We start from the raw sequence: 15661 nt of genomic DNA, 5'->3' as shown, positions 1-15661 counted from the left end.
GTAATTTAGCAAGCAAAAGTAAAGCACGTTTTTTTGTTTGATAATTATATGTATTCCATAAAGTTAATTTCCAAACCTCACTTGTGCGGCCTTTTTGTCCGTTGATGTTTTACTCTAATAATTATCAAATAAACATTTGGTAATTATACCTTTAAATATGCTAAGTTTAAAAAAAATAAAGTTTTTTTTTCGTATTGCGTCGCCATTGCTCTTCACCTACTTCTGCATGCAATCTCTCTCTCTCTCTCTCTGGTTACGCGTGGCGCATTGACACCCAAGAACAACCAAGAACGCAAAGCTCCTCCACGACCCGACCGCGTCGCCGTCGACACTCGATCTGCTCGCCGGTACGTTTGCTTCGAACCCCATTTGCGCGAGCGCTCGAGAAGGATCAGTCGATCCATGCTCTCTCTTCTGTTCAATTCTAACGACAAGCCTTGCTGATGGCGACCCGGGTTGTCTTTGATTCTTCTTGAAACTTCTGAAAAGAACCCAGTGGTTTCCCTGCGCCAGATTGGGTTTTGATTTGTGAATACTGCAGTTTAGGTAGGACCCTTAAGGAAAAAACTTGTCTTGGGAGTGATATGATCCCAAACCCGTACACCCACTCACCTGAAACGGAGTGCCAGTGGGGGCAAAACCTTTTCTTGGCTTAAAAGCTAGAGGAGGGGCTTATCTCCTCCACTTCACTCTTCTTGAACTTCACAGTTTGTTTTCTTTCCCCGACAGGGAGGAAACTTTGCCCATTGATGATGCTTATAAAGAGGTGGTGGTTCAAGAGGAAAAGGGGGTGTGCGTGGTGTTGTGGGTTGACGCCATGGATGTCGGGCTAAAGCTCCTCTTTTCTTGTGTGGTTGTCTTCGTGGTGTTTGGGAATGACAGACCGGCTGTTTGTGGTGGCGAGGCATTGGAGCCATTGGAGATGATGGCGGACGAAGCAGAAAATCAATGTCCCTCCTTTAGCGGGAGTGAGGGGTATTGTTCTTTGTTCATGTTCAATGCAATGGTGGACGATAGTGAGTTCGATTGTGTTGCTTTATTGCGCTATTGCTTGATATTAAAAGGGCACTTCCACACCGTTGCACATGTCATGTGTTACTCGTAATATCTTCCCGTCATTGATGATAACTTAAGGAATTTTAGATGACTCGCGCAGCCCTCTTTTGGGTATGTAACTTCTTGGATTGATTGTATTTCCACAATGTTCAGTGCTTATTTAGATAACATGGAAGACGATGCATGGAAAATGGTCCAGAAGAATGGGAACCAGTTTGTGGTTAATGACCAACCTTTCTATGTCAATGGGTTCAACACCTACTGGTTGATGGTGTTTGCTGCGGATGAGTCCACAAGAGGGAAGGTCAGCGAGCTTTTCCAACAAGCATCTGCTGTGGGATTAACGGTCTGTAGAACTTGGGCTTTCAATGATGGCCAATGGCGAGCTCTTCAGAAATCTCCATCAGTTTATGATGAAGTTGTTTTTAAGGTACCATCTGACTTACTGACTTTCACCTTGGTAAAAGTGCGATCCTTCGGTCTGCCTGCTAATCACGCAGTTCTCCAAGAGATACATGGACAGCACGGGTGAACATGGAAATTAGTAGATTTGCAAATTTTTTCCCACTCTTTTCTGAATTTCAGGCATTAGATTTTGTGGTGAGTGAAGCGAAGAAGTACAAAATCCGGCTCATTTTGTCGTTTACTAATAATTGGGAAGCTTATGGTGGCAAAGCACAATATGTCAAATGGGGCAAAGCAGCTGGCCTGAACTTGACATCGGATGACGACTTCTTCTCTCATCCAACTCTTAAGAGCTATTTCAAGGCTCATGTTAAGGCAAGCCAGTCGCTGATTTTAATGTCTGAGATAGGAGTCATTTGTTGGTCCAGATATGTTTGTGCTTACTGGTAGGTGGTTTATGCAGACCGTGCTTAATAGAGTCAATACGTTCACAAATATTACTTACAAGGAGGACCCTACAATCTTTGCATGGGAATTGATGAATGAGCCACGATGCACCTCGGATCCATCTGGTGATACCTTGCAGGTCCATTTTCATTGAAAATTATTCACCCAAGGCAAAATGAATCATAGATTGTAATGGCATTTTCTGTAATGTTCGAGTTCTTTACAAAAAGTAAAACCTTTCTTTGCTGCATACGAACTAACATGTGTGGACTTTCCAGGCATGGATAGAAGAAATGGCAGTGTATGTGAAGAGTATCGACCCAAAGCATTTGGTAGAGATTGGATTAGAAGGATTTTACGGTCTCTCCACTCCTAACAAAGTTCAGCATAATCCAAACACGTATGCACAGCAAGTTGGTACTGACTTCATTAGGAACCATCAGGTTCTCGGGATTGATTTTGCCTCTGTTCATATCTATCCAGACTCTTGGTAAGCACTAGGCCCTGGTTGTGGAAAAACGTTCTGCTCTGTCATGGGAACAAATCAATTTGGATTTTTTGTCTCTTTTGCTTGATATTAAAACTTACAACCCTACTACTGATGTATTTTTAGTAACTCAATCGGGCATTAAGAAGATATAGACCGTGTTTTTCTTAATTATTTGACAAACTAGAAAAAATTGTGCGGCGCATTCTTTCTGCATATGCAGGATTGCACATGCGTGCTCGTTATGTTTATAAAATAGCTTTAGAAAAATTAAAGTGGGTGTCTCCCACTAATTGAACTGCTAATTCATTGATGAAGGATATCGCAATCAATCTCGGATGTGCATCTCCAGTTCACAAAATCATGGATGGAAGCTCACATTGAGGATGCTGAGGAGTATCTTGGCATGCCTGTTTTGTTTTCTGAATTTGGCGTCAATGCTAATGACCCTGGTTACAATTCGTCATTCCGGGACACGCTTTTCAGCACGGTGTACAAGACCCTCTTGGACTCGACCAAGAAAGGTGGAGGCGGGGCTGGAAGCCTTTTGTGGCAGCTGTTCCCTGAAGGGACAGACTATATGGACGACGGGTACGCTGTTGTTCTTTCGAAGTCTCCTTCCACGTCAAACATCATTTCCCTGCATTCCACAAGACTCGCAATCTTCAACTCCGCGTGTTCTTGGAAGTGCCGCTGGGGTTGTAAGAAGAAGCTTGTTTCGGATACGTTCATGTACCATGATGATCTGTAGACCGATAAAGATTGGAATGTAAAAGTAAATGCTTATATGATGTGACTTAAGAGTTTCTGTGAAATTATAACAAAGCTCTTGATAGATGATTAAACCATCGGCAACTTGATCAGATACTTTGAATTGGCCATATTTTGCATGATTGCAGATTCTTATATGTTCTCCAACGATATGATTTAGTATATATGCTGCACGAGTGGCACGGTCATGGTTGTGGTAAAAAAGAGAAGACCCACTTTTATTGGAAACAATCGGGAAAAACGACCTGCATTGACCTAGCATTTGCTAAAACTCCACTGGTTCTGTTGTCAAATCAGCTTGTGCAGATGATCAAAACACCAACTTGGACTTCTTCTGGATCGACATTTATATGTGCGGCTGGGTTGAAACCTGGGTATGTACCTCAGAAAGCCGAATATCTATAAATTGAGTTTCAGCAACTTAGCCAATATGGTTCGGTTCAAGAGGGGAAGACCTTCATTAGGTCCGCCATAAATCCCTCCCAAGAGTAGCAGCAGCAGCAATGGACAGCAGCAATGGTAATGCTGGGAGTCATATTGGCCCCGCACCAAAATTGATCGCAGAAGTAGCGCCATGAATGAATCCCGAATGCCAAAGTAGTTGCGGAAACGTCGCTATTCCATGTTCCATTCGGTACTAGTGATGGTGGCAGCTGTTATTTGGCCGTCCCTTCCGGGTCATTTCACATCTTCTGTGATAAGACTACCAATCCTCCAATACCCTATTTGAATAGAAGAAGCAGCGACATCTGAATAGACGACATTTCTCTCGAGGATCATGAGATACGCATGGTGATGGACGGAGTTCGGGACTGCCACACCTCTTCCGGTTAGAACGGTTCTTTTAAGTTTTTACCCCTGGCTCAAGCTTTACTATATTCCCATATCCAACACCAAGAACAAGTTCACTGCCATCCTTATGATATCTTCTGCCTTCTCCATTGATCGAGATGGGGATAAAGCTTTCGGATGCATGTTCCTCTGCAAAAACTTATTCGACGTGAATTACAGGCTCATGCTCCGCAGTATCGGCTGCTGCGAGGCAAGCATCCCAAATAAATCATTCAATTACAGATTTAAGTCTCAGGAGCTATCACAGCCACAAGGATTTGCCGGCTTTCAGTCCTTGCAGCTATTCTTTTTTAGCAGAACCTGGCTCTCGCAACTCGGACTCACGGAGGTCCCTCTAGTTCTTGACTGGGCATTTGGGAACTAGACGTGCGGGAATGCCAAGAAAAGCAAGACAAGCTACTAGTGCAAAGAGTTCGTCCATTGTATCCGTGCCGAGAATGGATCCAGATACCATTGCCATTGTTCGCAAGGTTTGCAAGGCAATTCTTACCTTGCGAATGGCTGCCGAGGTACTCTCGAATTATCATTTCTCAGCTGTCTGTTCATTCAGCACTACCAGCAGTGAGATTTGCTCACTCAACTTATTTTCTGAAAAAATTTAGCTCCATCTGGTTGTTTTGGTTTGTGCATATGCAGACAATCAACTAGTGTGCGACATTTAAGTCCCTGCCACATAAAGTGTACCCATCTAACAGGCCGTTGAAATTGTTTTAGTCCGGTCGGGTATGAAGTGGATGTAGCGAAAAATGGAGCAGGCTGTACACCCACACACATACCATTCGGAAAAAATAGGTTCTGGTTTCGGTTCCTTGACATCCGCTACGATCGCAACAGATCATCCAATGTTCCTGTTTGTTTTCCACATCCTTTTCAAGAACTTCAAAAGCAAACATTCTTTTGGTGAAGAGAAACGTCGATATCTACATTGAAGCTTGACATAAAATATCACATCTCAGCAACTTAACAGAAGCTATTAGTACTTTCAATTGATCAAATTAGCATTCATCAATGCATTTCAAGTTTTACTAATTTCTAAAGATCTTTGTAGATGAATTGCGATCTTTTTACCATACCCGGAGGAAATCAACCCTTACAACTAGTGCAAGACCCTTTGGTAGCTACTAAACACCTGCTAGGAATACTTATTTGTTCATTCCATTATTCATTACTTTTTTTCTATTTAAGGTCCCCCTCATTAATTATCATTTTCTCTTTACTTTTTCAAGCTCGGTAATTTGCAAATTATAATACACTTCTCTCACTTATATATTTGAATGATATTGCACAAGAAACAAGCACTTGAATCCTTGTCTGTAAGGATGACTATTGCAGAGGACGATCACATGCGAACCACAGCCTTGGCAGGCACATAAACAAACCAAAAGCAGAAGCAGCACGATTAGTTTCCCAGTGGACCTTATTCTTGGGCAACTGAATTGATCAAAATGTCTAAAGTTCAAAAGTTGGAAGATCACGTAAAAATATATCGATCATGCACAAAAACAATCAATCAATGGTTCTGAGAGAGACTCCAGAAATGCTCATAACCAAACATGTCAAAATGTTGCAAATATTGATAGGAAGAAAACAAGATGACAATACCTTAAGACAGTTGAACGCTCTAAGTTGCTCAATCAGCTCAGGAAGATGAGAAAGAGGTGCATACAAAGATAAAAACGTCCACTGGTTTACTGTCTCCTTAAAAAATTATCAGAAAAATCTCATCACTATCTAAGAAAGCCCCTCCAGATGCCTCAAAGCTTTCTAATCTCAGTGAGACTTGACATACTCCATAACAATATGACGTGCCTCGGTCTCCTCCCCAAAATCCTGCAAATAGATCAGGTTTCCTTGAGGGGATAGAAATGGCAATACTAACAGAAATTGCATCAATATAGACAACCACAAGCAAGCACCATAAATGATCTCTATGTCTGATTTAATTTGCGCTTAAGAGTTTCGAATGAGTACCTAAGCCACTGATAATGATCGTTGAGAAAATCTTAAAAGGTTTAAAACACGCTAGCTTGTATAATATCTCCTGATAATGCAAATCGAAATAAATAGCCCAACAAAACATTCCAAAGCTAGTTCCAGTTTCGCCAACTACGGTCTACACTTTTTTAGGGGGCACAAAAGGAAGGCCAATACAATAACCATATAAAGCAGTAGTAAACCATTTTGATTAATAAAAGACTATTGTATAAATTTTACCTTTACAACCACACAAGAGCAACCAACAACCTTCCTTGCTTTCCCCTCAGAATCAATTTTACACAACTGTACAGAAAAGATGGAAAATATTACTGAGCAATCAAGAAGATACTGCAATTTCAACTAACAAACCAGGCCTCACTGAGATAAACATATGTACTTCACTGAGATAAACATATGTATCAATGCTGTACAGGTAGATCAAAAATGGCACATATAAAAATTAAACAGGGGGCTAACTTACACCAGCCCACTCTCCGAGCGTCTTAGCGCTAGGCACATTGATCAAACTGACATTATGCTCGTTGCAGAGCGCCTTCACCAACTTGAGGTAATCGGGCTGGTTGCAGTCCTCTGCTAGTAGGCAAAGCAGTCCAGCATGCTTTTCAATGGCCTTGGCACCTTCATGGAGCCCACGTACAAGACCGCCATGGGCCAGTGACTTCCTCAGCAGAACTTGTAAAGCTGTATTGAGATCCATAGGCTCACCCAAAGCTGGAGCCACAACCTCAGGTGCAGGAACAACATCTTCTTCTCTGAAAGCAATAGACTCAAAATTAAGTGAAGATTCATACAATGAACCGACAAGTTTTTATAAACAATCAAGTTAAGTACTTAGTTAAACGAGAAAGATTGCACAATGAGAATAGAAAAGCCTAATCCTTTCCTCTATTGGGGGGAAAAAAGAAACTACTCAATGAGGCCCCATTAGATGATCTAAAACATTATGAGGTACATCAATCTTCCCCGTCTCACTGTTCGCAATGAAACATTACATTACTTTGAGAAAGAAGGAAAAGGAGGGGGATGAAAAAATAACAATCACGGAGCAGAACAAGAAAAAGGCGGCTAAAATTCACATACCCCGACATTCTTCCACTTGATGCTTAGGCGAGAGATTGCCTTCCTGATGCAAAAGGGACATTACATATCAGGATATAGTTACACCGGATTTTGCCACTATAGGAAAAATATGAATCCCAAATAACAGTTTTCTTGACAATCCTACACTTCCAGGAAGGAACAGAGTGGAAAGAGAACATGGAGTAGAAAAAACCGTGTCGAGAGTGGCCTAATGGAAGTAACATCGATCGAATTAAACCCATCAATTACAGTCAATAACATGTACATAAATCCATAAATGCATCGACCTTTCACTTATAACAACACAAAATTAAGTGACTTTACTCCAATCCCAAATTGCAAAAGCCCCATGTAGAGCGAATTCACCTCTTAGCAGTCATCCCGTTGCATACAAGAAGAGGATAAAAAAAAAAAGGACAAGGCCATGCTTCTGTACTTAGGAGTTGAAATATGTGCTAAGTCCGTCATTCCACACATGCATTTTCATTGACCGAAACACTTAATCCATTGGGTCACGAGCTTAACAAACTAACAGAGTTAAAAGGGACGAAGCTTTGTCGCGCCCTCGGCAAAACCAGATCAAATAAACAACAAGATACCACGTCGACACAACGCGCGGTCAAAGCACGCGATGCACCACAGCATGAACAGCTGCGCAAGAAAACAGAACCGAGGATTCCAAAGTCGCTCGGATTTCAAGCGCCGGAGCGAGCAATGACAACAGCGAGACAAACTGACGTAGGAGATTTTGAGAAGGAGAGGAAGAGCGAGAGAAGGCGGAGCTTTTACTCACGGAGGAGGTCGCCGGCAGCGGCAGCGGAGGCGGCGGCGGAGGCGGAGGAGGAAGAGGCGGGAGGAGGCTGCGGATCGTCGCGCGGAGGAGGGAGGGAGGCTGTAAAGAGTCGGAAGGTCAAGGGAAGACGGAGGTTATTAGGGTTTTGAAGTAGTAAAAGTGGGCTTGGGCTTGGGCTTGGGCTTGCAAAAACGGATGCATTTATGTGCTTTTTCTTCTTTTTGTTTTTTTTTTGTTTTTTTATTTTATTTTTGATCTTGTACTTTGACTTATTTTTTTCCTTTCTTTATTGGCAAATTTGATCATATACTTTTAGCTTCTTGACCAATATATTTATTTATAAATAATTATTTTTGAAAATTTGCGCTTATTAAACTTGCGTGTGTGTACCATTGCACATCCAACTCGTATGGAAATAGTATGACCAAAAAAAAGAAAAACTCATATGGAAATAACGATTTTCAGAATTATAACGGTTATGGTATGATAGGTTTCATTTGTCTTATAAATATAAAATCACTCGATATTTATTAGGGATGAATAATTCCAGGTTCTGTACAGGTTCCACCTAAATTTTGGAATTTACTCATGGGAATAGGTTCCTCATATTTTAAAATCTGAAACCCATTATACATATCTTGAAACCTGGAATTTACCTTTTCACAGATTTCGAGGTTGGTTCCAGGGTTTACCCATGCTCCACAATATATTATTAATTGAATAATTGCAGCGAATTATGATCTTTAATGACAATTACTTGCTGCTGTGATCCACTAACCATAGCTTATTTTAGAAACATGAAAAATATAAAACATTAACAAGTCATGAAATAAAAGTTTAAACTAGTGGTTCCAAATTATACATTCATCATCAAATGCCATGGCACACCACAAGATCACGTGAAGACTTAGACCAAGAAAAAATACAAAAAACTTATTTAAGGTTCCAGGTTCCAGTTTCAAGGCCTAGAACTTGGAACCTACCTATCGAAACAAGTTCCCCAAATTTTTGAATTTGGAATTTACCCTGTATACATTGGAACCTAAAATCTATAGATTCCCATCCATCAAGTTCTTAGGTTTCAAATTCCACCCTGAAAACATGCTCACCCCTAATACTTACGAAACATCTCCAATGTCATATTTTCCAAAATCTGAATTTACCCAAGTATCTAATGGAATGACTACTATTGCCCAAATTGTGCACATAAAATAAAAATTTAGAGACCATATTGCACTGAATCAACAAAGTTAAGTGATCTCCTAGGCTATTATTACCCCTAAAAATCTAATGCGTCCAATGTGCAAAAGTTACTTATATGGAATAACGTATTAGAGAGATTAGAGAGTTTAGACACGTGGACCCAACTAGCTCAAAACCCGACCCGGCCCGCCTATAGCTTGGAATTACTTTTCTTTTTTTTTTTTCCGGGCATTGATAGATCCGGGCCGGGCCATCAAGCCCATTTTTATTCTTGATTTGGGCCGGCCCAAGTCCTTCCTCGGGTTCGAGAAGCTCAAGCCCAAAATGATCTGGACCGGCCCGTGAATATCTCTCTACAAGGGCATCTCTGTAGAGGATGGAGCAAGGCCTTAATTGAGGGGAAGCCATGATTGAGGCGGGATCGAGCCGAGATCGAGGCCCAATCGGGGCACGACCGAGGCACGATCGGGCCAGTCCCGACCCACCCGATCGGTTGGCGGATGACTCCAATGATTCGATCGAGCCGTCGAGCTGTTTGACTTGGTTCGTTGCTTGCCTGGCCGAAGGGGGCGGTGGATCAATCAATTTATTTGGCCTGTGGGAAAGTAATTTTCGAGTTGTGCGTGTCACAGAGGAGATGGCCAAAGTCGAATTGCATAGCAAGGGATGTTTGAATATTGCGGCTCGACCTAATCTCCATAATACACGCAAACCGCTCTCTTCACGTGCATTGAATAAGACTTCGCCTGCATGCTGAAAGACATTAAGATTTGAATTCAGAGTCTGCGGGATCCAAATCAAGCTCTCAACCACAAAAATAGACTCGTTTACCGTTGAATGAACTCAATTTTTGGAAAATATAGATTTACTGAGATGAGGTCTACTTTTTCTTATTAATACAGGTTTAATGATGATTAAGCCGATTCGGCTCCTGGCTTGGCCTCTTCTCGATTCATTGATAATGTGTTGGTGTCCATCCACGAAACCCGCCGTTCGCCTGATTGCACCTTGGCGAGATTGCGGTGACGAGCTAGAAAATTGGTGTCGGAGCCCTCTGATCGCCCCCGATCACCTCACGCAAGTCCGGCGCTAGGCGTTCCAACTTCATTTCGACATCCGCTAAGTCTAACTCAAGGTTTAAAACGCGCACCGCGTGAAAAAGAAGACCTAATCCATTGGGCGCCGATTGTTCGGCCTCGTCTCTTGGATCGGCATCCTCTCTCGACATTTATGCCCTTTTTTTTTTTGTGGGCAAACAACACGCTCTGATATCACTTGTCACGAACACAACCTTCGGGTTTGTTCAAGGATGAAATCTTTCACGTGGTTATGCTTTCCGGTCGTGTCGCGCACCCTCTTTCGAGATCACTCTTGCACGCTAAGTTTGGGATAAAGGAATACCACACATATAAAAAAAAAAGAAAGATTCGAAGGACGATTACAAATGACTCTAACTTCGCCAATTTATAGTGTCAATTCTACTCCAAATACTCGAATGTTTGGAATTAGATACTCACCCTCCATATGCTTCTCAATACAAAGTATTACATTTATTAAGGTCCATCCCCTCCCTTAATACATATTGGTTCGATTAGTCATAAACCTATTATACAAACGCCAATTCAGTCTTAAATTTGCCAATATAGTCTTTCTGACCTATTTTCAATGGAAATAGCTGACATGGTGATGTGCCACGTAAGATAGCCAGCGATGACCGAGCTGCCGTGTCAGCAATTTTCGATGAAAACCGATTGGAAGGACCACGTTGGAATTTCGCACAAAGGTTTATGGCTAAATCGACAAAAATTGAAAAAGTTCAGTTTTGAATCGACATCCATCGAATAAGACTGAGACCGGTCGGGAAAATTTCCCGGTAATTGCACCACATGAACCAATCACAAACTTCGAGAGAAATGTACTTGGGACTTTCCTCGCTCGTTGTCCATTCACACCTGGCCCCCCCGCGCACCGCGCTCGTCCACACGTGGCATGTCCCGCCCGCACAGCACGTCCGACTCGCGCGCATGCACGGCTCTCGACCGGCCCGTGCCAAGCTCGCGACGGGCACCCAGCCGGCTCGGGTCCCCGTCGTGGCGACACGCACGCCCCTCCTCATCAAATTCAACACGGGAAAATTCATTTGTTCAGCAGACAGCATCACCCCCAGAAGATCCCACTAACCGCCATCAATCAATCCTTGCGGAACTGCCAAAAATGAAAGGGATAATGATACAAACAGTCCCTGAACTTTGACCCAATGTGCAATTTGATCCCTGAACTTTTAATTTGTTCAATGTAGTCCCTGAACTTTAAGCTAATGTTCAATATGGTCCCTGAACTTTTAATTTGTTCAATGTCATCCCTGAACTTTTGGTACATGTTCAATTCAGTCCCTGGACTATGTGAAAATGTTCGATGTAGTCCCTGAACTTGAATTAATGGAAAGGACTACATTAAATATTTTCATATAGTTCAGGGACTGAATTGAACATGTACCAAAAGTTCAGGGATGACATCGAACAAATTAAAAGCTCAGGGACCACATTGCACATCAGATTAAAGTTTAGGGACTACATTGAACAAATTAAAAGTTCATGGATCAAATTGCACATTGAGCCAAAATTCAGGGACTGTTTGTGTCATTTTCCCCCCGAAAAGAAACACCTCAGGAAGTTTGGCGAGGGGGAAATTTAAGGAAAAGGGGGGAGAGCGGGAGTCGGTGACGGTTGGCGATCCTCAGCGACGCCAACTGGCCAACTGGGCCACCTGGACCCCAAAACGACGATAAAACAAGGGCGCCGTTTCAGCGTGCATTGCCAGCTTCGACGCGGACGCACGGACGCACGCGTGAAAGCCGCCACCACCAAATGGCACGCATCAAAACGCGTTCGACTTCAATCATTCAATCGACAGGGGGGGAGTGGCAGGGAAGGGATCCGCGAGAAAACGTCGCTCTCCGGAGGGCACCCTCGTCATTTCAGAGTCCCCCCGAACTGCTCCCCCACTAACTTAAAGAGACGGCAAATCGCTCCTGATTAAATTAAAACCCATATTAATAAAATAATAATAATACTTAATAAAAAGAAACAGCTTTTGACTAATCCACCATCGAAGGCAGACGAGCAAAATTAGTCCAAGCAAAGCGAGCAGAGCAGCATTTTACTCGCCCGATCTTCTCAGCTCCTTCTTCTCCCTCTTCTTCCTCTTCCTCTCCTTCTTCCCTCTCTTTCTTGATCTCTGCAGCTTTGGCGATCTCTCCTCAGACCCTACGAGGAATCGCCGCGATCTGTCCCCCTCTCCGCTGCTCCAGCTCAGGTAAGATCCTCGCATTCCCCCCCCTCTTCGCTCCACCATCGGCCATCAAGGTTCAGCTCCCCATGTCTCCCTTCGTTTCTTTTAGCTGTTCCTTGTTTTTGGGCTTCCGGAGGTTGCATTTTGACTTTTCTGCTGGTTTCGATGTCCCGCGTGCTTTTTGAGTTCTGGGTCTGTTCGTTTGCTTCTTGTTGTTGTGAAATTTCGGAACTTGGGGAGGTTCGAGCTGATGGGTGTGCTGTTTGTTGTGTTTTTTTCTCCCCTCCCTCCATCGACTGTCTCGTTCAGGTCCTGTCATGAGCTGATCGCGTCTCGCTGTCGGGTCGTTCTTCCGGGCGGTGGGATTTTTGCGGGATCTCGAAGCGGAGTGAAGTAAGGTTGTTCCGGATTTTAAGCAGAATCTCGTGCCTTTTTTGGGGGGGTCGATGAGGAATACCGCGGCGACCGGCGCCGGGGCGGCCCTGGTGTTTCTGTGCTTGTCCGCGTCGTTGGCGGCGGTGGCCGTTTTGGGGGCTAACTATGTGCCCACCGATAAGATCCTGCTGAATTGCGGGGCGGATCCGCAGACCACCGATACCGATGGCCGGGTGTGGACCTCGGACATCGGTTCCAAGTTCCCGTCTTCCACCGTGAACTCGATCACGGCCACGGCCGCCACGCAGGACCCTTCGGTGCCACAGGTCCCGTACATGACCGCGAGGATCTTCCCGTCTAATTTTACTTACAGTTTTCCCGTGGCATCCGGTCGGAAGTTCGTCCGGTTGTACTTTTATCCCTCTTCGTACAATTCGTATAACGCGTCCAATGCCATATTCTCTGTTTCTACTGGGGATTATACTCTTCTGAAGAACTTCAGTGTGGCCCAAACGACGGAGGCTTTGAACTTTGCATATGTTTTGAAGGAGTACTCGGTCAATGTTGAGGGGCAGACGCTGGATATAACTTTCAGTCCCTCTAAGACCTATCAGGGTGCATTTGCTTTTGTTAATGGGATTGAGATCGTGTCGATGCCTGACATTTATAGTTCGACTGGAACCGCCTTGATCGTCGGTCAGGGTGGTGCTTTCTTCACCATCGATAATACCACTGCTCTCGAGACTGCTTATCGATTAAATGCGGGAGGTCAGGACATCTCGCCGTCTAGCGACACGGGACTGTTCAGGTCCTGGTATGATGATAGTCCTTACATATATGGTGCTGCCGTTGGGGTCACAGCCACTAATGATACGAATGTGACGATTCGTTATCCCTCATCCATGCCTACTTATGTCGCTCCTGTCAATGTATACTCCACCGCAAGAACGATGGGACCCAATGCAAGTGTCAATGTGAACTACAACCTCACTTGGATTTTCGCTGTTGACTCTGGGTTCAATTACCTGGTGAGGCTGCATTTCTGTGAGTTATCTGATCTCATAACGAAAATAAACCAGAGAATGTTTGAGATCTTCATCGCCAATCAAACTGCTGATGATCAGGCTGATGTGGCTGGATGGACACACGGCAATGGAATCCCTATTTATCAGGATTATGTGGTACTTGTACCAGATGGAGCTGGGCGGCAGGATTTGTGGCTTGCCCTTCATCCGAATACGGCTATGAAGCCTCAGTATTACGACGCAATTTTGAATGGAGTGGAGATGTTCAAAATTAGTGATGCGTCTGGCAATCTTGCGGGGCCTAACCCTATTCCTGCACCGAAGCAGGATGTAATCGATCCCTCACGAGCTAGAACAGGGCCTGGTAAATCAACTAATCAAACAGCAATTATTGCAGGAGGGGTTGGCGGGGGAGTTGTGTTAGCCATAGTCATCGGTCTCTTAGCTGTTTGCGCTTCGCGTCGCCGAAGGCATGGGAAGGAGTCAAGCGCAAGCGATGGACCATCCGGCTGGCTTCCTCTCTCTCTTTATGGAAACTCGCACTCTGCGGGTTCCGCAAAGACGAACACTACTGGTAGTTATGCATCGTCCCTGCCGTCGAACCTTTGCCGCCATTTCTCTTTTGCTGAGATTAAAGCTGCCACCAAGAACTTCGATGAGGCTCTCCTCCTTGGAGTGGGAGGCTTTGGCAAAGTGTACAAAGGAGAAATCGACGGCGGGACGACGAAAGTGGCGATCAAGCGTGGGAACCCCCTCTCTGAGCAAGGTGTGCATGAATTCCAAACTGAGATTGAAATGCTTTCCAAGCTACGCCATCGCCATCTCGTTTCGTTGATCGGGTATTGCGAAGAAAACTGTGAGATGATCCTTGTCTATGATTACATGGCTTACGGAACACTCCGGGAGCACCTGTACAAGACCCAGAGACCCCCTCTCCCATGGAAGCAGAGACTTGAGATTTGCATTGGAGCTGCTCGTGGGCTGCACTATCTCCACACTGGGGCCAAGCACACGATCATTCACCGCGATGTGAAAACTACCAACATTCTTTTGGACGAGAAGTGGGTGGCGAAGGTCTCCGATTTTGGTCTGTCAAAGACTGGTCCTACGCTGGATCACACGCATGTCAGTACTGTTGTGAAGGGTAGCTTTGGATATCTGGATCCTGAATATTTCAGGCGTCAGCAGTTGACTGACAAATCCGATGTGTACTCCTTCGGTGTCGTGCTGTTCGAGATCCTCTGTGCGCGCCCTGCATTGAACCCCACGCTGCCGAAAGAGCAAGTCAGTCTGGCGGAATGGGCTGCTCATTGCCACAAGAAAGGCATTCTCGAACACATTATGGATCCTCATTTGAAGGGGAGAATCGCGCCGGAGTGCTTCAAAAAGTTTGCCGAGACCGCAATGAAGTGCGTTTCCGACCAGGGCATCGAGAGGCCATCAATGGGCGACGTCCTGTGGAACCTCGAGTTCGCCCTCCAGCTGCAAGAGAGCGCGGAGGAGAGCGGCAAGGGCTTCGGGGGAATTGGCATGGACGACGGAGCTTTCGACGCCGCGGCCTGCAAAGGGAAGAAGGATCCCGACGCTTCCCCTGGCTTCGACAGCAACGTGACCGATTCAAGAAGCAGCGGGATGAGCATGAGCATCGGCGGTCGGAGCCTCGCCAGCGAAGACTCGGACGGGCTGACTCCGAGCGCCGTGTTCTCTCAAATCATGAACCCTAAAGGGCGGTGAACCCGGACCCACGTTCCCACGGAGACACTTCCACTGCGAAAATGTCGAAACACTCGGGGCACCATTTGGGTTTTTCTTGATCATCTCCTTCTTCATTTAACTTGCTTGTCAAAATTTCAATCTCTTTTCCGGCTTCTGATATCA

The 15661-nt window shown here is 44.6% G+C and overlaps 3 protein-coding genes across 5 annotated transcripts; 2 read left to right on the top strand and 1 right to left on the bottom strand.

Annotated features, from left to right (window-relative positions):
- Positions 1-187: 187 nt before the first annotated feature.
- Positions 188-3245, top strand: LOC115677173 (mannan endo-1,4-beta-mannosidase 6). 3 transcript variants are annotated; one of them, XM_030600269.2, is made up of 7 exons: positions 261-347; positions 730-975; positions 1210-1486; positions 1642-1836; positions 1925-2047; positions 2187-2398; positions 2714-3245. In XM_030600269.2, exons 2-7 carry the CDS (start codon positions 818-820, stop codon positions 3144-3146), a joined length of 1398 nt encoding a protein of 465 aa, XP_030456129.1. In that variant the 5' UTR covers positions 261-347; positions 730-817; the 3' UTR covers positions 3147-3245. The 3 variants fall into 3 exon arrangements, with proteins under 3 accessions (XP_056172545.1, XP_030456129.1, XP_056172544.1); XM_056316569.1 differs by lacking the exon at positions 261-347 and adding an exon at positions 371-546; XM_056316570.1 differs by lacking the exon at positions 730-975 and having other exon boundaries at positions 188-347.
- Positions 3246-5535: 2290 nt separating this feature from the next.
- On the bottom strand, positions 5536-7951 carry LOC115677175 (40S ribosomal protein S12-like). The gene is made up of 5 exons (XM_056316571.1): positions 7890-7951; positions 7097-7139; positions 6477-6768; positions 6233-6298; positions 5536-5848 (listed from the first exon to the last, which is right to left on the bottom strand). Exons 2-5 carry the CDS (start codon positions 7102-7104, stop codon positions 5789-5791), a joined length of 426 nt encoding a protein of 141 aa, XP_056172546.1. The 5' UTR covers positions 7105-7139; positions 7890-7951; the 3' UTR covers positions 5536-5788.
- Positions 7952-12284: 4333 nt separating this feature from the next.
- Positions 12285-15531, top strand: LOC115677170 (receptor-like protein kinase FERONIA). Its single transcript, XM_030600265.2, has 2 exons — positions 12285-12407; positions 12693-15531. The coding sequence occupies exon 2, from the start codon at positions 12830-12832 to the stop codon at positions 15515-15517; it is 2688 nt and encodes an 895-aa protein (XP_030456125.1). The 5' UTR covers positions 12285-12407; positions 12693-12829; the 3' UTR covers positions 15518-15531.
- Positions 15532-15661: the final 130 nt, after the last annotated feature.

Source organism: Syzygium oleosum, unplaced genomic scaffold, assembly GCF_021117445.2.
Source record: "Syzygium oleosum isolate NSW1041296 unplaced genomic scaffold, Sole_v2.1 Sole_v2.12, whole genome shotgun sequence".
NCBI classification, from domain to species: domain Eukaryota; kingdom Viridiplantae; phylum Streptophyta; class Magnoliopsida; order Myrtales; family Myrtaceae; genus Syzygium; species Syzygium oleosum.
This window is presented reverse-complemented; position numbering and strand designations above follow the sequence as displayed.

Bases quoted from the DNA above. Each gene is read 5' to 3' on its own strand.
- LOC115677173 (XM_030600269.2), top strand. From the start codon at position 818: ATGGATGTCGGGCTAAAGCTCCTCTTTTCTTGTGTGGTTGTCTTCGTG. The intron at 2,048-2,186 runs GTCCATTTTCAT...TGGACTTTCCAG, and splicing joins CATCTGGTGATACCTTGCAG to GCATGGATAGAAGAAATGGC. The intron at 2,399-2,713 runs GTAAGCACTAGG...TCATTGATGAAG, and splicing joins CATATCTATCCAGACTCTTG to GATATCGCAATCAATCTCGG.
- LOC115677175 (XM_056316571.1), bottom strand. The intron at 6,299-6,476 runs GTAAGTTAGCCC...TTTTCTGTACAG, and splicing joins CGCTCGGAGAGTGGGCTGGT to TTGTGTAAAATTGATTCTGA. The intron at 5,849-6,232 runs GTAAAATTTATA...ATCTATTTGCAG, and splicing joins GCTCTTGTGTGGTTGTAAAG to GATTTTGGGGAGGAGACCGA.
- LOC115677170 (XM_030600265.2), top strand. From the start codon at position 12,830: ATGAGGAATACCGCGGCGACCGGCGCCGGGGCGGCCCTGGTGTTTCTG.